Source organism: Marmota monax, unplaced genomic scaffold (assembly GCF_021218885.2).
Source record: "Marmota monax isolate L192 unplaced genomic scaffold, Marmota_monax_Labrador192_F-V1.1 WCK01_AAM20220418_F8-fsc00099, whole genome shotgun sequence".
NCBI classification, from domain to species: Eukaryota; Metazoa; Chordata; class Mammalia; order Rodentia; family Sciuridae; genus Marmota; species Marmota monax.
The window spans coordinates 2,701,756-2,727,756 of NW_026692126.1; the positions used below are offsets into that span (position 1 = coordinate 2,701,756).

General features: G+C 43.0%; 1 protein-coding gene across 1 annotated transcript; it reads right to left on the minus strand.

Annotated features, from left to right (window-relative positions):
- Positions 1–128: 128 nt before the first annotated feature.
- On the minus strand, positions 129–20,600 carry Rnpep (arginyl aminopeptidase). Its single transcript, XM_046464098.2, has 11 exons — positions 20,020–20,600; positions 16,114–16,254; positions 15,435–15,583; positions 11,234–11,350; positions 10,352–10,587; positions 6,938–7,051; positions 5,677–5,789; positions 5,417–5,525; positions 3,719–3,943; positions 1,930–2,072; positions 129–611 (listed from the first exon to the last, which is right to left on the minus strand). Exons 1-11 carry the CDS (start codon positions 20,461–20,463, stop codon positions 453–455), a joined length of 1,950 nt encoding a protein of 649 aa, XP_046320054.1. The 5' UTR covers positions 20,464–20,600; the 3' UTR covers positions 129–452.
- Between the last annotated feature and the right edge of the window lie 5,401 nt (positions 20,601–26,001).

The window sequence follows — 26,001 nt, forward strand, 5'->3', positions numbered from 1 at the left end:
TCTGGCAGTTCCCTAAAGACAGGGAGACAATGTCCCCCCCAGCCCCGCAGTGATGTTCTCTTATCACTCACATTCAGAAGGTACACCTGGTAGAAGAAATTAACAGTTACTCAGTGTATCACTCCAACTTATCTACTTTTTGCTTAAAAACATTTATTTAAAAAAAGAAAGGAAAACCTCTCTGCTTCTCCCCAGAAACTTAAGTGGGAAGGCAGGAGAAGACCGACTGCCCCCACCAACGCCAGCAGCCTGTATGGAGAGGAGCTGTGGGAGGGAGGGACAGAGAGAAGCTCCTGCCAGAGCACAGGCCCAAAGTGACAGATACCTAAGGTCAGAAAACAGATTATCCCGAGGGGACCAAAACTTCAGGATGTTGACTGGAAAACTAGAATTTGAGAACAATTATTCTGAAAGCCTGGGCAGTCCGAAGAGACAGGCCATGCACATGACCTCTAACTGCTCTTGGGCTCCAGGATTTGCTGGACATAGTTGACAACATTGCTGTGGAGCTGGGAGGCAGTGGACGCAAAAGTCTCCTTGGCGAGGGTCTGGGCCACTTCACTGCCACTCATCATGGCGTGGTACAGCGGAAGGGTATACTTCTGCTTCCCCTGCAGAAACACATGCACGGGCTCTGAGCAGCTTGTTGTTGTCTTCCCAGCCCTCTTCCCCTGGAAGCAATCTAACAGGGATCATGGTCAAGTGCCAAGAGGGATGTGGAACCAGAGTTGAAATAGAGAGCTTCCCAGTCAGAGGTGCTCTGATTCTGGCATCTTCTCAGGTGGCAAAGATCCATGGAGATAAATCTCAACATGCATCCAAAGCCAGGATAACATAGGGACCCCTACATCCACAGAACAAATGAGATGGGTTAACACAAAGGGACTGCCAACTTTTGGAGAGCTGGAGGTGGTCAGCTACCAAGGTAGTGACAGACATAAAAGGCGGCAGCACAGGGCTGGGGTGGGGCTCAGTGGTAAAGCACCCCTGGGCTCAATCCCTAGTACCATTAAAAAAGAAAACAACTGGGCTGGGTTGTGGCTCAGTGGTACAGCGCTTGCCTAACATGTGTGAGGCCCTGATCCTCAGCACCACATAAAAATAAATAAATAAAGGTACTGTATCCATCTACAACTAAAAGACCATATATATATATATATATATATATATATATATATATATATATATATATATATATATATATTTTAAGACTGTAGCACATAAAACTCAGGACCACATAAGGTCAACTACAATCAAGCAAAAGAAAACCCCTAAGTCAAATTTGCATAACTGTCTACCTCACAAGAAGTGGTCAGAGGGCTCAGAACACCCCCAACAGACATGTAGCTCCTGCTTCATGCAGATCAGAGAAGCTGAGCATTGCTTTGTACCCAGCCCACTCTTCCCTGCTCTGCAATCAAATGACATTCAGTTCCTGGGGAAAGCCCCACCCTTACCCAGGAGGCAGATCTCATGAGCTGATGGAGGATCCTTCTGTGCATTCTAATCCCAAGTCCTGCAGCTTTCCCATAAGGCAGGGATCTATATAATCTAGCCTTTGCTCACCTTGCTTGTCCTCTGGCCCTCTCCCATTCTTCCCATGACCAGAACCATGCTATGTGTTACCCTCCTTACCAGTTTTGAGTGAGGGTTAGCTGACTACCTTTTATCTCTCAAGCCTCTACCAGATTATCTGCAAAAAAACCCCTAAGCTTGCAGGCTTTCTCTTTCCCTAGGACGATATCTCCAGCGGCCACATTATTAACACAATGAGGAGTAAGATCCTCTGGAGGTCCCAGGCCCCACATCCTCTGTAGCTCTGAGCTCAGACCACAAGACACTAAAGACGCTTTGCCCACAGGATGACTTCAAGTATGGTGGGTAGTCCACATCCCGCCTTCATGGGACAGGGAGGTGGGGGTCACCCACCTGGCTCTGCAGGAACTCTTTCACTTTCCAGAAATCCTCCTGATGGTCGTTCTTAAGTACAATTTGACCCCATCGTAGCCGCAGCTCTGCATTCCGGGCATTTGAGACCTTCGGGTATGCCTCTCCAAGTTTTTTCACATTCCCTAGAAAAGAGAAAGAAATCGATTGTTTTGTTTTGTTTGGTACCAGGGATTGAACCCTGGTGCTTAACCCTGAGTCACATCCTCAACCCTTTTTTTGTATTTTACTTAAAGACAGGGTCTCACTCAGTTGCTTAGGGCATCGCTCAATTGCTGAAGCTGGCTTTAAACTCGATCCTCCTATCTCAGCCTCCAGAGCTGCTGGGATGACAGGCATGTGCCTCCATACCCAATGGTATGCGTTGTTTATGACCAGCAGGGGAAGCCAAGAAGCCCCATTCTCAGGGACACTAAGTGCTTGCCCACCCTGAGGTCCTCAAAGAGGACACAACCACCCACTTTATCATTCATTCTTATGCTCCAGAATGGTAATATTCTATTATCACAGTTACTTGAACTTCTTTTTTTTTTTCACTTTTTTGACTGTAGCACTGTAGTTGTAAATGGACAGCATACCTTTATTTTATTTGTTCATTTTTATGTGTTGCTGAGGATCAAACCCAGTACCTCATGCATGCTAGGCAAGCGCTCTGCCACTGAGCCAGAGCCCCAGCCCAGTTACCTGAACTTCTAAGGCTCTTCTGTCCAATGTCCCTTACTGTCCAGTCACCTAACCCCAAACTGGTAATATGGGTGCAGGTCACAGACATGCTCTTTTCCTGTAATCATCCTATTTTCCTTTATGGATTATAACACATGTATACCCCCTAAAATATGCTTCCCCACTTTTTTCCTACCATTAACCTATCAATTTATCTGAACTTTACCTGCATCCCCCCCAATACTGGAGACTGAATCCAGCAGCACTTTACCACTGAGCTACACCCCAAGCCCTCTTTATTTTCAATTTTGAATTAGGGTTTCAATAAATTGCTGAGGTTGACCCTGAACTTATGCTCCTCCTTGCCTCAACCTCTTGAGTAGCTGAGATTACAGCCAAGCACCATTATGTTTTAGCTTTTTCTCACCCCTTGGTGAATATTATCTCTTTTTCTTTCTTTCTTTCTTTTTTTTCTTTTTGGTACCAGGCCACCAAGCCACATCCCCAGCCTTTTTTATTTTTATTTTTTATTTAGAGACAGGGTCTCGCTAAATTGCTTAGGGCAGCCCTAAATTGCTGAGGCTGGCTTTGAACTCATGACACTCCTGCCTCAGCCTCCCAAACTGCTAGGATTACAGGCATGCGCCACCACACCCAGTGGTGAATATCATTTCGATCAAGCAGCAAGCGTTAATGGTTAAAAGCTTTGGATGACTGTATTCAAATTCCAGTCCATTTGTTGGCTGTATGAACTATGTGTGCCTCAAGTTCATTTTGTTACATGGGGATTAAAATCACAATTCCTCCTTCACAGACTAGTTATAAGGATTAAGCCACCTCATAGATATGCAGAGCCTAAAAAAGTGGCCTGCAGCGCCTGAAGCATTGAGAAATGCCAGGCTTCCTCTACTCCCCATGGCACCAGTACCCAGGACCTGTATTCTTCTGATGACAGGTTTCTCATGAAGTACTTGCCTCCCTGCTACATCTGGCACTGCCTTGGGCCAAGATCTCAACTCCTCCTGACTCTCCTTCTGGACCAGGTTAAAAGCTGTTACCCAAGGAGACTTGATTCAGCATATTGAAGAAATAACCCACTTATTCTTACCAGGAGGGAGAGGGGATTTTTGGAGGATCTTATCTAGGAAGTAGATCAGCTGGTAGGTCTTCCAGGAAGAGATGGCCACAGCCTCAATGGCTGGCATGTTTAGCTCCTCAGTCACCCACAGCTGGGCCAGATTTTCAGCTGGCTTCATGAGTGAGTCCCCAGGAGAGAGATCAGGAAGGTAGGGGGGCCAGCCAGGAGTATTCAGCCATCGATCAAACTCAAAACCTGTTGAACAAAAGGAGAGAAGATACTATCAGAATACTCTGGCCAGGTCAAGGTCAACTTTCCCAAGCAACTCCTAGAGACCTCAAGCCCTACCTCTCTTCAACCCAAACTCCTTCTCCAGTACTTAATGTCACTTTCCCAAACAACAATTTGTCCAGCAAGGTCAAAGTTAGATGATACCTGGAGAATATCATAGTAAGGCTGGACTATGACTATTTCTTCTGTGAAAGTGTTCTGTGCATTTGTTTTTCAATACTAGGGACAGGACACAGGAGCACTCTGTGACTCATCTCCATTCTATCTTTTATTTTGAGACAGGGTCTTGCTAAGTTGCTGAGGCTGGTTTTCAACTTGAGATTCTTCCTGCCTCAGCCTCTTGAGTGGCTGGGATTCCAGCAGTGAAAGTGTTTTGTTGTTTTGCTCTATAATTAACCTTATGCTGTCAGATGCTTTCCTAGCTGTATTCTCCTCTTGATCACTGCAACGGCATCGTGCTTAAACACCAGGGCTCCAAAACAGGGCTCCCTGGGTTACTGTCCCAACTCTTCCCTTAACTAGCTGGGAGACCACAGGCACATTACTTCATGTCTTGGCGCCTCAGTTTTATCTGTAAAACGGTGGTGACAGGCCCTACCTTGTTTGATAGCTGTGAAGATTAAATGAGCAAATACATATTAAAAGCTTAGCACACTGCCTGGTGCATAGTAAGCACTCAGGAATTGTCACCTAGTGATAGCTACAGAATCTCATGACCTTCAAATGCAGGCCTCTGTCTAGAGAGGAGGTGCTACCCAGGGCCTAACCAATCCAGCTGTCATAGGAGGCTGACGTTAGCAGGCCCAAGAGAGTGACTCAGAGTTCACAGCAGGACCAAGGGGTGTGTCTAATGAACTATCTCACCCATGACAGGACATTCTCTCCTCTCTGAGGAGGCAGAACCTCCCAAGCAGACAGCAGGACAGCTGCTGGTATTTTCCTTTGCTCAGAGGGCCATAGAAGGCCAAACCATGAAGTTAAGGCAGGGGCTGCCCCATCCTGCCCTGAGACTGTTCCTATGGGCAGTGGCAGCAACTCTCTGGGGAGAGAGAAGGGAATGATCATGTGTGTTCAGGTGTGAGGAAAACAAAACACAGAGGGAAGAGTAGAGAAGCAAAACAGTTGAAAACGAGGCCAAGTGGAATTGAGAGAAATCTTTTACAGTGGAATTGAGAGAGGTCTTTTTGTAGTCATTGCTAGTTCTGAGCCCAGGGCCTGGCACACACTAAGCATGTGCTCTCCCACTGAACTGCATCTTACATCCAAGAGAATCACTTTTGTGGAACAGAGCTGGGACCTGGGATTGCTCCCCACAAAGGGCTACTTATCAGATAACTTTTATCCACTGACTTCCCACCCACCTTGGTCTTCCAAACATAAACTAGATATAACTCTCCATTATCTCCTAGAAGCCTGTGAGCCAGTTCCTCTACTTACCTGGGATGGAATCTACTCTCTTCTTCTTCAGCTCAGGGAAATATTCCAAGTAGAATTCCAGAAAGTCATCAGCTAAGATACTTTGGAATTTAAACTCATCCACATAGGCCTGTGGGAAGGAAGGTGCCTTTTAGCTTCTCTGGATGGCTTGGGCCTTCTCCAACCCCTTACCTCTTATGCCCTCTGCCTCTACCCTTGCATTCCTCCCAGCTGCTTTATCTGTTCCTTGTCCTTCTCCCCTCATTGAAAGTTGACTATACCTTGAGAAACTTGTCAAACTGATCCTGATCACCCACCAAGTGGGCCAAGTATGAGACAAAGCAGAAACCTTTCTCGTAGGGTGTCTCATTGTAGGTATCGTCTGGGTCAACACCTAGCAGAGGAGAAAGCAGGCAGGATTTGAGCATCAATAATCTACTCCCCTCACTGTCCCCATTGCTCCAAATTCAAAGACTAATGTTGCAAAACATCAAACCAGCTTCCACGGGGACAGGAAGACCAAGGTTTCTAGATCCATTCTGGCCTCTCCCAAAGCACTTCAAAGGAGATCTTAGAGGCTCAGAAACTACGGACTTAAGAAGAGGAAAAGGAAACCAGCCATCCAGAGGAACTGACATATTTCCTTGTTCCTGAGGTCTGCTTTGCTTGGGCAGGAACCATCGATTCTTAGGATGGAACATGGAAACATGGAGCGCAGTCTTTTCCAGCCATATTGGTCACCCCCTACCTACTCAACCTCCCCTCCCAGAATGCGTTGTTTTCACAACTGTTCTAGACTAAAACTAATTTACCAACGTACAAGAAGTTCATTTCCATAGTTGGAGGGACCAAGGAACATGAGCTTCAGCTGAACAAAATGGTTTTACATTAGTCATCCATGGAACATTTAAAAAAAAAAAAAAAAAGTAAAAACCTCTGAACCTAAAAATGATTAGGTTCATGACCTTGGACAAGCCACTGAACTTGTCTAATTTGTCTAATGCTTCTCTGTTTACAAAAAAAAAAAAAAAAAAAAGGCTGTGTTCTATAGAATTCACAGGTGGCGCACGCCTATAATCCCAAAGGCTCTGGAGACTGACGCAGGAGGATCACGAGTTCAAAGCCAGCCTCAGCAATCTAGGGTGGCCCTAAGCAACTTAGCAAGACCCTCTCTCAAAATAAAAAATAAAAAGGACTGGGGATGTGGATCAGTGGTTAAGCACTCCTAGGTTAGATCCTTGGTACTTTAAAAAAAAAAAAGAAAAAGAAAAAGAAAGAAAGAAAGAAAGAAAAAGGAAAAAGGAATAAGAAAACACCTCATGAAACAGCACGGACCTGTGAACTGCGCAGGGCTGGCCTGAACTCCAACTGGCTGAAATGGCTGGGTTGTCAGTCTAGTGTCCAGGGACAGCTACAAAGAACTCTGGAGGGCCCCTCCCTCCCAAAAAAGCGATTCTAAGTGCACAATGATCAACATGAAATTCTAGCTTGGGGATACAGTGCAATTCAGGGGAGAGGGGAAGGCTGAGCAGGCTCCCAGACCTGGTTCAATCTTCACTCGCAGCTTGTTGAGCGGGTTTTCCTCTCCGGTGATGTCCATGTGCTGCCGCAGCAAAGCTCGCCCAGTAGCAGCTTCCAAACAGGTATAAGCAGCCCCTGGAATGGACAAAAATGGACAAATTTTTTGAAACCCAAAAGCTGGTCACCACTTCCAAGCGTATTTTCCTGGAGAAAGCACTGTGCTGCCCCCTTGTGGCGTGAAACTTAATAAGGTCCCTTCCTGGAGTCAGAAGGTAAATAGGGTCGCAGAGAACGTGACTCAGCTCTGAGCTCCCTGTTGCTCTAGGCTATAAGGACTAGGCTAATTAAGTTGTAGGTTTCTCCCAGGAGGACTGGGAGAACCACACCTTCTCCCTGACAGTTACCTTTTCCTATCAATCTATTTTTATTTTTAGATAGCAATTGGATCGTCTATGAAAATTTAAAATATGTTTCGTTTGTTTGTCAAACAAGAGAAACAGTCACAAGATTTTTAAAGATCTCAGGGCTGGGAATGTAGCTGAGTGGTACAGCTCATGCACAGCATGTGCAAGGACATGGGCTTGATGTTCCACAAAAACAAAGCAAAATAATCCTAGGGACTTAGGAGGCTGAGGCAGAAGGATGGTAAGCTGGAGCCCAGTCTCAGCAAATTAGCAAGACCTTATCAAAATAAGAAATAAGAAGGACTGGGGATGTGGTTCAGAAGTAAAGTGCCCTTGGGTTCAATCCCCAGTACACACACACCACACACACATACACACACACACACACACACACACAAATTCTTTAAAAAATCTCTAACTCTCCTTATGGCTTTAAACATAACTAAGAGCCTAGTACAGTGGTGTACACCTATAATGCCAATTACATGGGATGCTAAGGCAGGAAAATTGTAAGTTCAAGGCTGGCCTCAGCAATTTAGCTAAGATCCTGACTCAGAACAAAAATAAAAAAGGGCTGGGGATGTAGCTCAGTGTTACAACACCTGCGTAGGTTCAAGTGAACCCTGGGTTAAATCCCCAGTACCATAAAAAACAAATGAAACAACACAAAAACGCTGAAGGAATGGTGGAGGGGAGGGGACTGAGTGTTTCAACCAGCCAGCTCTGCCATTTACTAGGTACTCTGACTGGAAGCCTCTCTTAGCCTAGGTCTCTTCCTCTAAACAATGGGAAAGTATCATTTCCCTTAGGATTCTTAGAAGCTGATTAAGACATTCATAAACAGGCTTTTACTCTATCTACTCTGAATCGAAGTATAAATTTGTACTAATTTTCTGGGAGGTTAGGGACAATATGTACTAAAAAGTCTCTAAAATGTTCAAAACCAAGTGGTGCCTAGTAGTGCACATCTACATGTAATACCAGCCACTCAAGAGGCTGAGGCAGGAGAATTCCAAGTTCAAGGCCAACCTGAACACTTTACCAAGACACTGTCTCAAAACAAAAATAAAAAAGGGCTGAGGATGTAGCTCAGTGGTAGAGTGCTTGCTTGGCAAACAGGAGTAGCTGGGTTCAATCCCCAGTACTTCCCAACACACACACACACACACACACACACACACACACACACACACACACAGAGTTCAGATCCAGAATTACATTTCTATGAATTTATCCTTATTGAAGTTGTATCAGATGTGCATCAACATTTCTACAATAATTTCCACAATATTTCAGTGGAGAGCTGGGGATATAGCTCAGCACCAGCACTTGCCAAGCGTGCCCAAGGCCCTGGGTTTGATCTCCAGCACCACTAAAAACATATTTATAAAAATGTCAATAGATGTTATATACACAATGGAATTTTACTAAGCAATTAAGAGAGAATAAAATCATGGCATTTGCAGGTAAATGGATGGCACTGGAGAAGATAATGCTAAGTGAAGTTAGCCAATCCCAAAAAAAACAAATGCCGATGATGTTTTCTCTGATATAAGGAGGCTGACTCATAGTGGGGTAGAGAGGGGGAGCATGGGAGGAATGTCCTCATTTGGATAATGAGGATATCATTATCCAAAGTACATGTATGAAGACATGAATTGGTGTCAACAGACTTTATATATAACCAGAGATACGAAAAATTGTGCTGTCTATGTGTAATAAGAATTGTAATCATTCCACTGACATTTATTTTTTAAAAATTTTAAAAAAATACAATAAATAAATAAATAATGAAGCATTTTAAAAAAATGTCAATAGATGGGAATAACCTATCTAACAAGTGGAGATTGATAAATCATGAAACATCCACACTATACAGCCATGTGTGTATACATATATTTATATATCATACACACATGTATACACATATACACAGGCCTTCTGCATGCTAGGCAAGTACTCTACTTCTAGGCTATATCCCTAGACCCTTGGACAAAATTTAATGACTTAACAAGCTTTTAAGACTCTTTTAAATTTTAAGTTTAAATAGCAAGACAGCTGTAAAACCATGGAGAGTTTGATAACTCATACACACATACTACATATATACACATAAAAACAATTTGAAAGAATATACATTCATTATGCTTGAATAATGAGATTATAGATAATTTTTTCTTCCTTTTTGTGTTTTTCCACATATACCAAACAGATCTTCTTTCTGAGACAAAGTCTCGCTAAGTTGCCCAGGGTAGCCTCAAACTTGTGCCTGCCTGTGTCAGCCTCCTGAGTCACTGGGATTATAGGTGTGCTCCACTGCACACGGAAAATTATGGTTTCTTTCCTCCACTCTCCCCAGTACTGGTGCACACGGCAAATTATGGTTTCTTTCCTCCACTCTCCCCAGTACTGGGGATTGAACCAGGGGCACTTCATCACTTAGCTACATTCCTAGCCCTTTTCATGTTTTTTATTTTGTGACTGAGTCTAAGTTACCCACGCTGGTCTTGAATTTGTAATCCTCCTGCCTCAGCCTCCTGAATAGCTAGAATTATAGGTGTGCATCACCACACCTGGCAAATTATTTTTTGCAAGGCATCTAGGACAAAGTTGGCATAAAGGTGATTAAGATAATGATGACAATGATTTTATGATTCATTCACAACTTAGCCCACCACCTGGATGATCAACCCTGGGCAACTCTCCCACAGGGGTTGCCTGGCTCAGGGAGGAGTGCGCCTGGTGTGTGGCTGCAGCTTAGATGGGGGAACTTTCATTGTGAGTTCACCTGTTAGTCCATTCGGTCAGTATAAACCACGGCTGCCACTGTCTCTGTGGCAGGTGGTGGAGCAGGGATTACCTACTTTAAATACAATGTTTATCCACTAGCCCTGTATCATCTTTCACCTGAATTTTCTGCACTGTGCCCTCCTCTCCACGCCCACCTGTATCCTAAACCCCCAAAGGAGACAGCACTGGCCTCACAGTGGGGAATGGGGGTAGGTTGCCTGGGGGGAGGCTGGCACCTTACCAAACAGGATGGTGGAGATCCTCCTCTGGGCATACATGGTGAAGCCTTCGTTAAGCCAGAACTCCCCCCAGTTGGCATTAGTGACCAGGTTCCCAAACCAACTGTGGGAGACCTCATGAATGATGACGTCAGCCAAGGAGCGGTCCCCTGCTAGTAGGCAGGGGGTAACGAAGGTCAGACAAGGGTTCTCCATTCCTCCAAATGGAAAGGATGGTGGCATGAAGAGCAAGTCATACCTGCCAAAAAACTGAAAGGTCACAGAGATGTCCTGGCTCCCTGAAACAGACCTTACTTCCCTGAAGTGGCCTTCCCATCTCGCTGTAAGCCCTAAGGGTTGCGGTCGCTAGACAGGCAGAGCATGATCTCAGGTGGAAATGAAGTCCAGCTCTCAGTCTTCTCCAGAGGGCAGGGCTCCCCTGTCCTCGGCCTCCCCTTTCCTAGGGCTCCAACTCTCTCTCCTCCAAAGCATGGGGTGAACATACTCCTGGCCCTGTCACACTCAGCTCACACCCTCACTCCTCTAGGAGGCCAACTTGCAGTCACAAATACCAGTGAATATCTAAGAAGCCTGAAGTCTCAAGATGTAAAAGGACAAAATGGAGAGTGGATAACTTCCCACCAGGATCAAAGGCCCTAGCTGAGTCTCCCCGTGTCTAACATGGCAGCAGATTTTTATCATCTAAAGATCCTTCCCTTCCTGGAGTCCCCTCCTCAGCCACTCCCAGGGGCCTGGCTCACCCCTTTCTCTACCTCCTCTCCTTCACTTCTAGGATCAAGGAAACCTTGCTCTAGGAGATACAAGGAAGGGAAGTAGCCCCAGAAGGCAGAATGGAAAGCAAGGACTTAGTTTAACAAAACACACTTGTCAGTGTGATACCACACCTTCCCCAAACATAGGGTCCAAAAAGCTTCTCTCCTGTCGCCAAGAATTCTTCTATCACTCCGTCGTATTCCTCCTTGGCAGCATCAATCAGGCAGGGTTCTGCCCACACCCGGCTCCTTAATGGTAAGAACACAGAAAAAGCAGAGGGTGTGTCGACACTCCTACAGAGACCAAGCCTTAAACCACCTGTAAAAACCAGCGTTGGTCCATATCTGAGTCAAATAAATGTGATAGTGTGGTCAGCCACAGAGACAGAAGATGCAAGATCAGATCACCTGCACCTACTGCCTTGAGGTAATGGGAGGTAACCTGCAGTGCTAAAGTCTGTGGCTTGAACACTGAGTGTGATCTTGCAAAAGTTATTTGACCCCCCTGAGCCTCAGTTTTCTTGATCATCAATAAGAGATGAAGATTAGCTAAAACAGCATACAAGCTGGGCACAGTGGCCTATAATCCCAGCTACTCAGAAGGCTAAGGAAGGAGGATCACAAGTTCAAAACCAGCCAAGGCGAACCTGGCAAGATCCTATCTCAAAATTAAAAATAAATAAATAAATAAAAAGGGCTGGAAGTATAGTTTGGTATTAGAGGGTCCTGGGTTCAACACCCAGTGTGGGGGGAAAAAAAAGCAAAGCATGTGGGGCTGGGGCTGTGGCTCAGTGGTAGACAGCTTGCCTCACATGTGTGAGCCCTTGGGTTCGATCCTCAGCACCACACAGAAATAAATAAATTAAATAAAGGTATTGTGTCCAACTACAACTAAAAAATAAATATTTTTTTTTTTTTAAAAAGCAAAGCACGAGAAAGGCCTTCATACAGTGACATATAAATGTTAAGTTTCCTTTTTCCTATTTACGGGACAGATGAAGGAATGGTTCTTTTTTGTGTGTTTTCTGTTTGTTTTTGTGCTACTGGGGATTGAACCCTGGGGCCTCCTCCACTGAATTATATTCCCAGACCTTTTTATTTTTTAATTTTGAGATAGGGTCTTGCTAAATTGCTGAGGTTGGCCTCCAATTATGATCCTACTGCCTCAGCCTCCAGACCGGCTGGCATTACAGGCGTGCACTAGCAGGCTAAGAAAGAATTCTAATAATAGCATCTTTGGAAATGAAAGAAACCTTAAGAGATAAATCTATTAACGTTAATATAAAATTGCTATTGTCCTAGGTGCGATAATGGTACGGTGCCTTTATTCTTCACAATTAAGGAAGAATGGTTTTACTCTTTTTTTTTTTTTAATATTTATTTATTTTAGTTTTTGGCGGACACAACATCTTTGTTTGTATGTGGTGCTGAGGATGGAACCCGGGCCGCACGCATGCCAGGCAAGCGCGCTACCGCTTGAGCCACATCCCCAGCCCCATGGTTTTACTCTTAACAGAGGCACTCTGATTTACTTTAAATGGTCTACAATAAATGAAAACAAACCCACACAGAAATAAAACTGATAATGACAAAATGAATGAGCATACAGATATTTAGTGCCTCATCCTTTCAATTTTCTGTACATTTAAATTTTTCATAATAAAAAATAGGAAAACAGGGGCTGAGGATGTGGCTCAAGCGGTTGCGCGCTCGCCTGGCATGCGTGCGGCCCGGGTTCGATCCTCAGCACCACATACAAACAAAGATGTTGTGTCCGCCAAAAACTAAAAAAAAATAAATATTAAAATTCTCTCTCTGTCTCTTAAAAAAAAAATCTTAAAAAAAAAAAAATAGGAAAACAAAAGGAAAAGGCCAAGGCTGAGAGGTGACTGTCAGCACAAGACCATTTACTGAACCCAAGAAGAAGCTGAAGCCAGAATCCAGGGCTCCTGTGCAAGTCAGTGTCCTAGAGCCTTGGTCTGCCTAGCTACAAACTAGACACGATAAGACGTCCCCACGGAATCTGGATGAGCACTACAAGAGGTCATGTACAAAAGGCCTTCTGGGGTATATCACCAACCCCTTTCTGGCCAGGACTCTCTTCCCAAGGTAACAAGACTGGGGACAGGTGGCACATTTTGCTAGTCCTTCACATTTAATGTACTCCATGAGACCTTAAGATGTGACCCATGAGGCAGGGAGCATGCATCTGAGAAGGGAAGGAAAAAGTCACCACCAGAAGTTAGATTCTGCCACCTAGTTTGATATACTGGTTGTAATTTTCTTACAAAGCTTCAAAAGATAAATAAAACATTATCATTCCGTATGTTTAGAATTTGTTTTTCTCTCATTGCCCATTAATAGTTCACATTCAGCTAGGCACAGTGACACATGCCTGTAATCCCAGCTACCCAGGAGGTTGGGGCAAGAGGATCACGAGTTCAAGGCCAGCCTTAGCAATTTATCAATTCTGTGGAGTGTTCTTGGGTTCAATCACTAAGTACCAACAAACAACAACAACAAAAAACTTCCTCACACTTTTATTAATAGAAACTTAGTAAGGGTAAATACATTCTCAAAATGACATTCCTTTATTTATTTATTTCCCTGTCTATTGCAAAGATGACATCCCTTAGGTTATCTTTTCTTTTTATCCCTTAGGTTATCTACGGCACTGCCTATTAGGAAGAGGATAAGACCTTGTCTTTTAAGACTGACATTGTTTTGAGTGTGTTTGTTAGAAGCAGACACCAACAGAATCCTATCTATTATTCCACCCGATACCCAGGAACTACGATTCATGAGCCCTGCAGTGTTACCATGCCCAGTTACAAAGTCTGAGGCTTGTCATCACAATCTCGTTGAGGACACCACCACCTCCAGGAACTGAGAGCAGGGCCAGAGATAAAAAGCAGCAGCAGAGCCAGCAAAGGGCCTCGGCTTTGCAGTTCAATCTTTGATCCCGTCACAGCAAGAGCAAGCTGCAGTGGTAGATGATATAACATCCAGAACACCTATACTCCTGGTAAAATTTCTTGTTTCAGGAAACCTTACAAAATCTGTCTCCACCAAATCCATCTAATTTCACGGAGGCATTGTGTCACCCTAAGTTTAGATAAGTGCATCTGCAGCAGATAGAGACCCCTCCCTCTCTAGAAGGAAATAATGAAATCAAAATTGTGTATTTTTAGGAATAAAGTGTTAAAGAAAAATGAGAAGATTTGGTACAAAAATTATTTTTTTTTAATTACTACAGTAGCAGGATGCAGTGACACAACACACATCCATAATCCCAGCATCTAGGGAGGTTGAGGCAGAAGGATCATGAGTTCAAGGCCAGCAACTTAGCAAGGCAACTTAGCAAAGCCCCCAACAACTTAACAAGACCCTGCCTCAAAAAAAAAAAAAAAATGGGCTAGAGATGTGGCTTAGTGGGTTGAGTGCCCCTTGGTTCAATTTCTGGTAACAACAAAAAAAAAAATTACTATAGTAGCTGGGCACTGTGACACAGGTCTGTAATCCCAGCGACACAGGAGGCTGAGACACGAAGATTGCACGTTAGAGGCCAACATTGAGAACCTGTCTAAAAATAAAAATAAAATTAAAATGAGTGGGAGTAGCTCAGTGGTAGTGTGCCCTTTCCTAGTACTGCCAAAAAATAGTGAATATAGTTTTTTTTTTTTTGCTAGAGGGCATTTAGAATTTAAAGACACTATTAAAGATCAATCTTCTAGCCTGACATGGAGGCGCGTACCTATAATTCCAGTGGCTTGGGAGGATGACAGGAGGATGGCGAGTTCAACGCCAGCCTCAGCAATGGAGAGATACTAAGCAACTCAGTGAGACCCTGTCTCTAAATAAAATGCAAAATAGGGCTAGGGATGTGGCTCAGTGGCCAAGAGTCCCTGAGTTCAATCCCTACTACCAAAAAAAATAAATAAATAGGGCTGGGGATATGGCTCAGTAGTCGAGTGCCCCTGAATTCAATCCCCAGTACCAAAAAAAATCAATCTTCTAAAACTGTCACCTAAGTCTCAACATGACTCTAAAATGCAGCCTAGGACAACTGTTATTGCTAAGCAGGACTGTGATCTCATTCCAGACAGCAGGTTTAGAACTGGAGAAAGGGAGATTGGAGGGGAAGATAGTAGAGGAATGGAGTAGAGAAAAGGGTGCCTCCCCCAGCTGTACTCTGCTTCTCCACTGTAGAAGGCTCTAGACGCAGACACAGGATCCCATGCTGTCCCAAGAACCATCCCAGTGGTACACTGGTCAGAGTCCTCCTTGACTCCAAGATCAAACCAACCTTGCCTGTGGGGTCTTTGTCTCCTACCTGGGTCCAACTTCAGCTGAAACCAGATCTCCGATGGCCAAAGCTATCAGATAGGAGGGGACAGGCTGACACATCTGGAAGAAGAACTTATTTGGACCTCTCTTCTCCCAGGTACTTGCACTCATCACAGCTGTGAAGCCATCTGGGACCTGGCAACAGAAAAAGCTTATAGGGCCAACCCAGAGTCTCCTGTGACTAGATTGAAGAATAGTGTGTCCAGCGACCTGCATGGTGATACTAATGACCTAGAATCCATTTTAGAGAACACAAAGGCTTCAAGAAAGTAAACCTGTGCTAAATTTAAGGGATTTAGAAAGCTATATAAAACTTCTGAAGGTAGAAGAGTTAAAGAGGATTCAATCTTTCAGAGGTACTACTGGATGGATAATAATTTATCAACTAAAATGTAATCTGATAGGTCTGAAATTATATATACACATATATATATATATATGTGTGTGTGTGTATATATATATATATATATATTTTTTTTTTTTTTAAAAACAGAGAGATCTTACTATGTTGCCCAGGCTGGCTTCTGCTTTGAACTCCAGTGTTCAAGCAATCCTTCTACCTCAGCCTCCCAAGTAGCTGCAACTACAGGTGCACATCACCATGCCAGGCTGAAATTATTTTCTTGGTCCCTGAGGGCAGGTGCACCTAACCTTAATCTCCTTACCTCAACAAGAGCTGAATATTTGCATTTCACTGCAGGAGTGTCGAAGCAAGGGAAGAAAGCCCGATTTAGAACAGCTTGACCCTGGGTATAGACAAAAGGCTTCTTCTTTCCTGCTGTCTGCTCAGGAGACAACCAGCAAACCTAAAGGAACAGAAAAGCATTTTGGAACTGACATCCCTCAGAGGAACTCAGTCCAGCCAGACAAAAGATCTGGCTGGCATGGGAAAATCTCAGGGAATTCTTACAAGTAATTCAGGAGGCAAGAAGATTGTACATTTGAGGTCAGCCTTAGCAAGATCCAGACCAGCCTAGACAATTAAGTGAGAACTGTTCTCAAAATTTAAAAAGGGGAGGGGGGCAGGGCTGAGGATATAGCTCACCCCTGGGTTCAATCTCCAGTACACACATATAAAAAAACCCTCAGGTAATTCTTAAAATCCTTCTGCCAGTTGATTGTGCTCTGACTGGAAAGTTCTCTTCCACTGTGTATTTACTCTCTCCTAAAATCCACACCATGGTATGACATCCTCTTCACAGGGCAGAACTACCACAAAGGATCCATTTCTTACTGCATCCTGGGGGTCATCTCAGGAATCCTACACCTAGCCCCTGATCACGTCACTTTGTCTTCTTCCTGTGTTCTTCTTACTGTAGTAGTCAACACTGAAGCAACTGTATTGGGACTTGTGATGACACAGGAAAGCAGAACCAAACTATGAATCTATGAATCGGTGATTAACACGTGCTCTCCATTGCTGAAGCTTATCTTTTCAGCATAAATATATTTTATAAATTTTATATGCATTTGTTGTATGATTATTATTATTATTTTGAGATGAACTCTTGCTATGTCCCCAGGCTGGCCTTGAACTCCTGGAGTCAAGCAATTCTCCTGCCATAGCTTCCCAAGTGCCAGGACTAAAAGTATGCACCACAGTGCCTGATGACTATTGCTAGACAAGCACTCTACCGCTGAACTACATCCTCAGCCCCTTTTTAAAACTGTGAGACAGGGTCTGGCTACAGTGTCTAAGTAGGCCTCAAATTTGTGACCCTTCTGCCTCAATCCCTGCAAGTAGCTGGGATAACAGGCCTACACCACTGTGACCAGCACTCTTGATTGTTTTCTGTTAGCTCTTAAACCAAGGGGAAATCTGAATGATGATAAACCTAATTTCTTCCCACAGTAAAAGGTCACTTACAACATAGATATATCTGGGTGGGTGGGAGGGAATGTATAGCCATCCCACTCCTACTTGCCTTGGCAGTAGGCTTTGCTACAGAGTGGCAGGAGACAGACCTGGGCAGGTATAATGAATGGTTTCAAATACAGAAGCATTTGAGACCTATTTTCAAGAAAGCCACATTGGGATGTCAGATTTTTTTCTCTGCTTGAGTTTTTATTTGTAAATGTGAAAAATTTAGTCTCCTTCTAACAAACACAGTATAGTATGGAAGTGGGGAGATAACTTTGCAGTAGAGAAAACTGAGATATACTACTTCAGCTAGGCAACGGAGGTCAACATCAACAGTCAGAAATCATGGCAGTACTATGCAACCTCAATATGATGTGAGGAAACAGCATCTTACCTATGTGAATTTCTGCTCAAAAACCCATGATCCTAATTTAATCATGAGAAAAACATCAGATAAATTCCAGTGGAGGGTCACTCTATAATATATCTGACCAACACTCCTCCAAACTGTCAAGGACATAAAAAACAAAGTTTGAAAAACTGTCCAGTGTCAAGAAAGATGTAAGGCTACACACCAGCTATATGTGGTGTTCTGGATAGGATCCTAGAAGAGAAAAAGACATTAAGAACTAAGGGGCGCTGGGGGTATAGCTCAGTTGGTAGAGTGCTTGCCTTGCATGTACAAGGCCCTGGGTTCAATCCCCAGCACCACAAAAAAAAAAAAAAAATGAACTAAGGAAATGGAAAAAAACTATAGTTAATAATGATAATATACCAGTACTGGCTCATTAATTTTATCAGAAATGTCATACAAATGTAAAATGCTAAAAGGAGAAATTGTGTGTATTGATGGGAACTCTGTACTATCTGCTCATTTTTTCTGTTTTAATCTATTTTTTTAAATAAAGTATATTAATTAAAAGATGAGTTAGCAATAAGAGTAAACACTCCTAAGAGTACTCACTATGTACCAGGTACTATACTGGTCACTTACATAAAGACATCTCACTTAACTTTGTGAAGCAATTAGACTAGAGCCTGGCACATCTTAATAAGTACTGGCCATCATCCTCTTCACCAAAATTCCTTTTTTATCATCTGCATGAGTTTGGGGGTTTCTTTTTTCTTTTTCTTTTTTTTTTTTTGGAGACAGGGTCTTGCAATATTACACAGGATGAAAGGGTGACCTCAAACTTTCAATCCTCTTGCCTCGACCCTCACTAATCAGGCATGTTCCACTGTGCTGAGTTTTTGTTGTTGTTGTTTTGTTTTGTTTTGACAATGGAATGAAGAAACCTGGCAGTTCATACATTATATAAAGTCGTAAAGTCAGGGAGAGGGTGCTGGGGTGATTAATGTGAGAACCTTCATCAGAATGATAGTGAGGATCAGAGGGGAAGGAATACATACAAGTGCCATTAATGCAGAACTTCACAGTGCAAAGGAGAGCTCCTTGTAAAGCACAGACCTCTGCCATTATGTCTTAAATGAAATTCAATCCTGCAACTTTGAGTAGGCAAATTCAGGAGGGTTTAATTTTTCCATTCATCCTGTTTAATTTTTTGTTCCTGCCAAAAAGCAAGGAACCAGGATATAACAGAGGAACCAAAGACACTAAATATAGGTTCCATTTCTCCACAGGGCACTGGGGTTTTCTTTCTCCTTCTAGGCTAGTTTGCATCAAGTGCTTTGGACTTTCATTTTTCAAACAAGTCCTATCACAAGATTAATTTTTTTCCTCCAGTGGTGAACCACACAGGAACAGAACTGCTCTTTGGACCAGTTCTAAGAGCAAAGGGGAACTGCTAGCTAGATGAATAAGTTTCAACTACCCACTGTAAAACTTGTAACCCACCCTGAAAAATAACTAGCAGCCACAGCCTAAGGCCACCAAGGAGTACCTGACTATAAAAAAAAGTACACCACATAACCTTCCATCCTCATATTTCCAATATTTGCTCCCAAAAATATAAGATTTGCGAGTCAACCAACAGTGACTCCAACAGTGAGTCCAAGTTATTATAAAGCCTAGAACATTCTAATCCCACTTCTCACTTTCACTCAAACTCTTCTGTTAATCAAATCTAGAACTACTTAGGATGAAACAAAACTAATTATATGGGCTTCAAGCATGTTTCAGCCTATGGAACTAGAAGAGCACACAGAATAAAGGACAGAGTCAGCATCTGGCTAACTAACCAGCACTGTCCAGGGTCCCATAACACAGAAATAAAGTCCCTAGCTGACAATAGGACATAAATCCAAAAGTCCCATAACAGCATTAAGTTCGGTGTATGAACAGTTCGTTATCCAGAAAGGCACATGGAATACTGGATGTGGGGTATGTGATGAGAGGGAATGTGGGGTGATCTAGACAAGCCTCTACGGGGCCAGGGAGGAGAGGCAGGAAGGACAGTAGAAAAGCCAAGCGTAGTACACGGTGGCTGCAGCGGTCAGACTCCAGGAGAGGAAAACCTGGGTCCAGGGAGTTCAGACGGAACTGATGGTCACTAGGGGAACGAACTGGGAGAGCTCCAGAGGAGCGCTGTGAAGCAATTCGACTAGAGCCAACTTAACCAACTTATCTCTTCCTTTCCCCTCCCTTGAGTTTGCGTGAGTGTCTCCAGGCGCGGCTCCGAGGCCGGAAGTGCGGCAGGAAGACACCGGGCAAGGCCAGGGACCAGGGCTGGACACCGGGGGGCGCACTCACCCCGGGTCCCTCTCCGACGCGGTAGGTGAGCACCACCTGGAAGCGCTCGTCCGTGTGGCAGGGCTGCGGGAAGTCCAAGCACAGGGCTTGGCCGTAATGCGAAAAGGGCAGCGTGTGGAAGGGCACGGGTTCCGTGAGCAGCTCCTCCGATTTGGGCCGCTGTCGCCGCAGCATTGCCGCCGTCACCTCGAGGCAGGGGTGCGAGTCGAGCCGCAGCTCGGTGGCGCCCTCCGGCAGCAGGCAGCGCAGATCCAGGATCGCAGTGCCATTCAGCCCCCGGCTCCCCGGGCCCGGCCCCGGCGGCCCGAACTCTGCCCGCAGGTCCAGGTGTAAGTGTAGTATCTCGAAGGCCCGGAAACTGGAGGCCGAGGCCACGTCCACTGCCTGGGCCGAGTGCAGCGGACGCCGAGCCGCGCCGCCGGCCGGAGGCCCACAACTAGCCATGGCCCAGTAGCGCCGTTGCTCGTTGCTCGACCGCGGGCAAAGCCGGCCAGCTCCGCTGGGGTCACGGGAAGCCACGCCTCGTAGCGACGTGCCGCCACAGGCCACGCCCCCTGGATCCGGCCGGGCCACGCCCTCTCCATGGTCCTCCTAGCCCCCTTTAATAGCTTCACACAGAGGCTTCAGCATTCTGGAAGGGAGTGGTGCGACCAACTTATCCCACTGGAATGTTACAGTAGTCCGGGGGAGACACCCGTCTCTGCCGACACTTCCTGGTTCCTCATTTTCCACACAGGCAGCGGGATATGGGGACAGAGTCCTGGGTTTAAGGTCTAGTTCAAAATCTCATGCTGTGTGCTTGCTCGGCCAGTTATTAGGACTATGTGTGTCACCTTGGGGAAATTGTCCACGAAAGGTAAATCTTTCCGAATGTCTTTCTGTCTGCATCTGTAAAATAGGAGTCATAATAGCTTTCTATTTCACGAGGTAGTGGTGAGAACTCAATCAGGCAAGGCGTCCAATACATTTGGTAAACAGCAAACACCTATATAGATGCAAGGAATTTCACACCAGATCAAGGTTCGTCCCCTAGAGACATCAAGCACGCCTCTCTCTCCGTCGTTGTGCAAAGGACAAGGAACCAGCACCGCACAGTTTGATGCTTGACTGTCCATTAAGTCACTTTTATTACTCTGTATGGTACAGTTTATAGAACTAGTTTATACTTTGTTTCTCTTCTATGCCAGTGGGTTGCAGTGGCCCTTCTGTGAATAGGAGCCAATCAGTTGTTTTACTGATTAGCTAGAAAATCAGATTTTTTTAAAAAAAGAACAATGTAGGCAGATTTTCATAAAAGGAAATAATCTTATGTGCTTTGTAGGTTTTTTGTTGTGGTGGTGGTGCTAGACATGGAACCCAGGGCCTTGTGCATGCAAGGCACGCACTCTACTAACTGAGATATATTCCCAGCCCTGTGCTTTTTGTAGTTTTATAGAATTGAAATTTATCTTATGAAATGGTGCTTAAGGTAAATAATTTTTAAAATCCTCATCAATTCAATACAATTTCCTTCCTTCCTTCCTTCCTTCCTTCCTTCCTTCCTTCCTTCCTTCCTTCCTTCCTCCCTCCCTCCCTCCCTCCCTCCACTGGGACACTGTTTTTCTATAGCTTTGAACACAGTGCTTGGTACTTGTTAGACATTCAATACACCTATCTTGAATTTACTCAATCTCCATTTTGTTAAGTATCTACTGTATGCCAGAAGTTAGGCTGAGTGCTAGGAATACAACTGAGTGTGAAACACACCCATCCTTGTGATGCTTATAGCCCAGATCATGCACAAGAGAGAGTCATGACAGCTGTATGTGCTGTGATATCATCAGGGAAGGAAAGAGTCCCCTGGAAGCACATGGTAGTGACACTTAGAGTGATCTTTCCAGTAAATATTGCTGGAGGAAACGAATCTTATCCTTGGATATAGGGTAAAAAAAAATTGGAGTCATGGTACTTCTCCATTTGGTTTTTTGATGTTGTTTTGTTTTGGTTTTTCTTATACCAGGGATTTAACCCAGGGATGCTCAACCATTGAGCCACATTCTCAACCCTTTTTATTTCGAGACTCGCTAAGTTGCTGAGATGGACTTTGAACTTGCAATCCTCCTGTTTCAGCCTCCCAAACTGCTGGAATTATAGGCGTGCACCACCACATCCAGCTCCATTTAGTTTAAACTAGGAATACGAGAAATTTTATTTCTATTTCTTCTTCCTTGCATGGATCCCACAGTGTTTGGTTTGTCTCAGATGTTGCCTGGAGATGGCAGGGTAACAGCCACAGTATAGAGAGAAATTCAGGAAGCCTTCTCTGCTGAAAAGAGACCCTTAGGCACCACATGGGGCAAAAAGTGATAACTGAAAGGAAAAATGGACAAATCTACAATTATGGTTAGAGATTTCAACACTTGCCTTTCAGTGTTTGAAAGAGCAAGTGATAAAAAATCAGTAAGAATACATGGACATGAACAATAGTATCAACCAGCTAGACCTAATTGTTGTCTATAGAACAACATCAAGGGCTGGGGGTGTAGCTTCAGTGGTAAAGCACTTGCCAAGCATGTTCAAGACCCAGAGTTCAATACCCAGTACTGCCAAAAAAAAAACAAAAAACAAAAAATCTCAATACCCATTCTTTTCAATCATATGTAGAACATTCATCAAATATACCATATTCTGGGTCATTAAAAACAACTAACATATTAAAAAGAATAGAAATTATACAAAGTGTGTTTTTCAGACCATAATAGAATTAAGCCAGAAAATAAAAGCAGAGAGATATCTGAAAAGTTCTCATACATTTGAAGATTTTAAAACAATCCATGGATCAAATAGGATGGGTCAATGCATTTAAAGGATATTTTAAATTAAATAAAATTTTAAAAATATAAAAATTTGTGGACTACACTAGTACAGTGCTTGTGGGAAATTTTATAATAATAAATAGTTGTATTAGAAGAAAAAATTCTCAAATCAATAATCGAAACTTCCTTCTTAAGAAGCTAAATAAAGCTGGGCATGGTAGCACGTCTGTAATCCCAGCTACTTGGTAGGATGAGGCAAGAGGACTGTTTGAGCCCATGAGTTTGACACCAGCCTGGGCAACACAGATCCCATCCCAAAAAATAAAATAAAATAAAGAAATTATATACAGAGAGAAGACACAAATTACCCATATCAGGAACAAGAGAGAATATTGGCATAAATCCATGAATATTAAAAGGATGCCCAAAAGGAAAATGACAGATAATTCTGTTCATAAATTTGACAACTTACATAAGTCCTCAAAGACAAAACCAAAACTCACTCAATTAGAAATTGATAATTAAAAGTCCTGCATCAATTAAAGAAATTGAGTTTGTACTTAAAAACCATTCAGTGAGGGGCTGGGGTTGTAGCTCAGCCATAGAGCGCTTGCTTAGCACATGCAAGATCCTGGGTTCAATCCTCAGCACTGCATAAAAATAAATAAATAAAATAAAGACATTGTGTCCAACTACAACTAAAAAACAAAAAAACAAAAAAACATTCAGTGAAGATTGAACCCAGGGTCACTTTACCACTGAGCTACATTCCCAGCCCTTTCTATTATTTATTTTAAAACAGGCTCTTGGGTTGGGGATGTGGCTCCAGTGGTACCGCACTCATCTGGCATGCGTGAGGCAATGGGTTCGATCCTTAGCACCACATAAAAATAAAGATATTGTTTCCACCTAAGAAAACTAAAAAAAATAAATATTTAAAAAATTAAAATAAAAAACAGGCTCTTGATAAATTGCCCAGGTTGGCCTCAAACTTACCATCCTCTTGCCTCAGCCTCCTGAATCACTAGGATGACAGGCATACCCAGCTCTGATGATTTCACTGATGAATAATGATGCCCACATGATTTATTTGATGAAGACTATCAAACATTTAAGGAAGAAATGCCAATTACATACAATCTGTTCCAGAAAATAGAAGAGGTGAAAATTCATTTTAATGTCAGTATTATTCTAATACCAACACTAGACAAAGATATCTATCATTAAAAACTACAACCAATATCCTTCACAAATATAACTGTAAAAATCATCACCAAAATATTAACAAATCAAATCCAAAAATATATATGAAAGATAATACATTATTACTTAGTGGGGCATATTTGGGAATTCAAACCTGGTTCAGCAATTGAAAATCAATCATGTAATTTACCATGTTAACAAATTTAAGAAGAAAAACCAAGGGCTAGTGTATAGTTTAGCTCAGTGGTAGAGCACTTGTCTAGCATGTACAAGGCCTTGAATTTCACCCCCAGCTCTGCAAATAAAAAAAGAAAGAAAAGAGAAAAATAATGCACTAATCTCAATTAATCTCAATAGATGCAGAAAAAGTATTTGAGAAAACCCATTCATGACCAAAACAAACAAACTGTTAAAATCCCTCAGCAAATTAGAAGGAAACTTCCTCAACCTTGTAAAGAGAATCTATAAAAATTCTATAAATATGCTTAATGCTGAGGATGGAATACTCAATATTAGGAAATAAAGTTGGATGTTCTCTCTTACCACTCCTATTAATAATATACTTGAAGTTCAGGGCCACAAGGACAAATAAATAAATAAATAAAAGACACATATACTAGAAATAAATGAACTGTTTCCATTCCATAATATGATTATTATAGATAAATAACCTCAAAGAATCTAGAAAAATCTCAATCTAAAAAAGCTACTATAACTACTAATTAATTTCACCAAAATCAATAACTAAAAATAAGTTGGGCTGTGGGTGTAATTCAATGGGAAAATGGTTTCCTAGCATATATGAGGCCCTGTGTTTGATCCCCAGCCCTGCAAAAAGAAAAAAAAAGTGAATTGTATTTGTATTTACTAGCATTGAATAATGGAATTATTCTCCTTAATGGAAGATGCTAGTTTATTTAGTGATGCTGGAATTGGGGCCTTGCACATGCTGGGCAAGCACTCTACCCCTGAGCTACACTCCAGCCCTTAACAATGGAATTGAAAATTTTAAAACCAATACTATTTACAGAAGCATGCCCCAAAATGAAATATCTAACAAATTACATGCAGGATCAGAATGCTAAAAATTACAAAACATGATGAAACTCAAACCCAGTAAAAATCCCATCAGGCTTTTTTTTGTAGATATCAACAAGTTCATTGTAAAATTTACAGGGAAAAGCGAAGGGACAAAGATGAACGAAATCAGAGGACTCATACTACCAATACCAAAATTTACTGTAAAGTTATAGTGTGATACTAATTATAGGCAGACACAAAGGTCAAAGCAACAGAATAGACACCCCAGAAAGACCGATTTTTGGCAAAGGTACAAAAAACATTTGCAAATCATATGGCTTCCGTGTTTGTAACACAGAGCAAGATGGAACTCACCAGTAATCCTAGCCACTCAGGAGTCTGAGGCAGGAGGACAGCAAATTCAAAGCCAGCCTCAGCAACTTAGTGAAGCCCTAAGCAATTTAGTGAAACCCTATCTCAAAAATAAAAAATAAAGGGCTGGGATTGTGATTTAGAGGTAGAGCGCTCGCCTACCATCCGTGAGGAGCTGGGTTCGAACTCAGCACCACATAAAAATAAAATAAAGATATCGTGTCCACCTGTAACTAAAAAATAAATTTAAAAAGTGAAAATAAGTATGGCTGTATGCTGGACCAGTAGTCAGTGACGGGTAAGATCCAATTGCAGTGGTACCAACCTAAGACAGGAGGCTGACGCCTAGAGGTCAGCTCATCCGATGATGGGTAAGGACCATATGTTGTATTGGACAAACTAACAGGCACGGTCGTAAGCCACATTGCTTGTTGTTTAATTAAACAGAAGGGGGGAGATGCTGAGAGCCATAGCCAAGTAGGAATGACGCATGGCATTTTTGGTTGAAAGGTGACACCAGCAAGCCATTGAGATGATAATGATTATGTTAAGATGTGCATTCAATTGGAGATTAGACCCCTGCTGTCCCCCT

What these genes read in the sequence shown, in the direction of transcription:
- Rnpep (XM_046464098.2), bottom strand. Translation starts at nt 20,463, where the DNA reads ATGGCTAGTTGTGGGCCTCCGGCCGGCGGCGCGGCTCGGCGTCCGCTG. An exon ending in AATATTCAGCTCTTGTTGAG is followed by an intron (nt 15,584 to 16,113) that starts GTAAGGAGATTA and finishes TTCTGTTGCCAG; the next exon opens with GTCCCAGATGGCTTCACAGC. An exon ending in GATCTCCACCATCCTGTTTG is followed by an intron (nt 7,052 to 10,351) that starts GTAAGGTGCCAG and finishes TGTCCATTCCAG; the next exon opens with GGGCTGCTTATACCTGTTTG.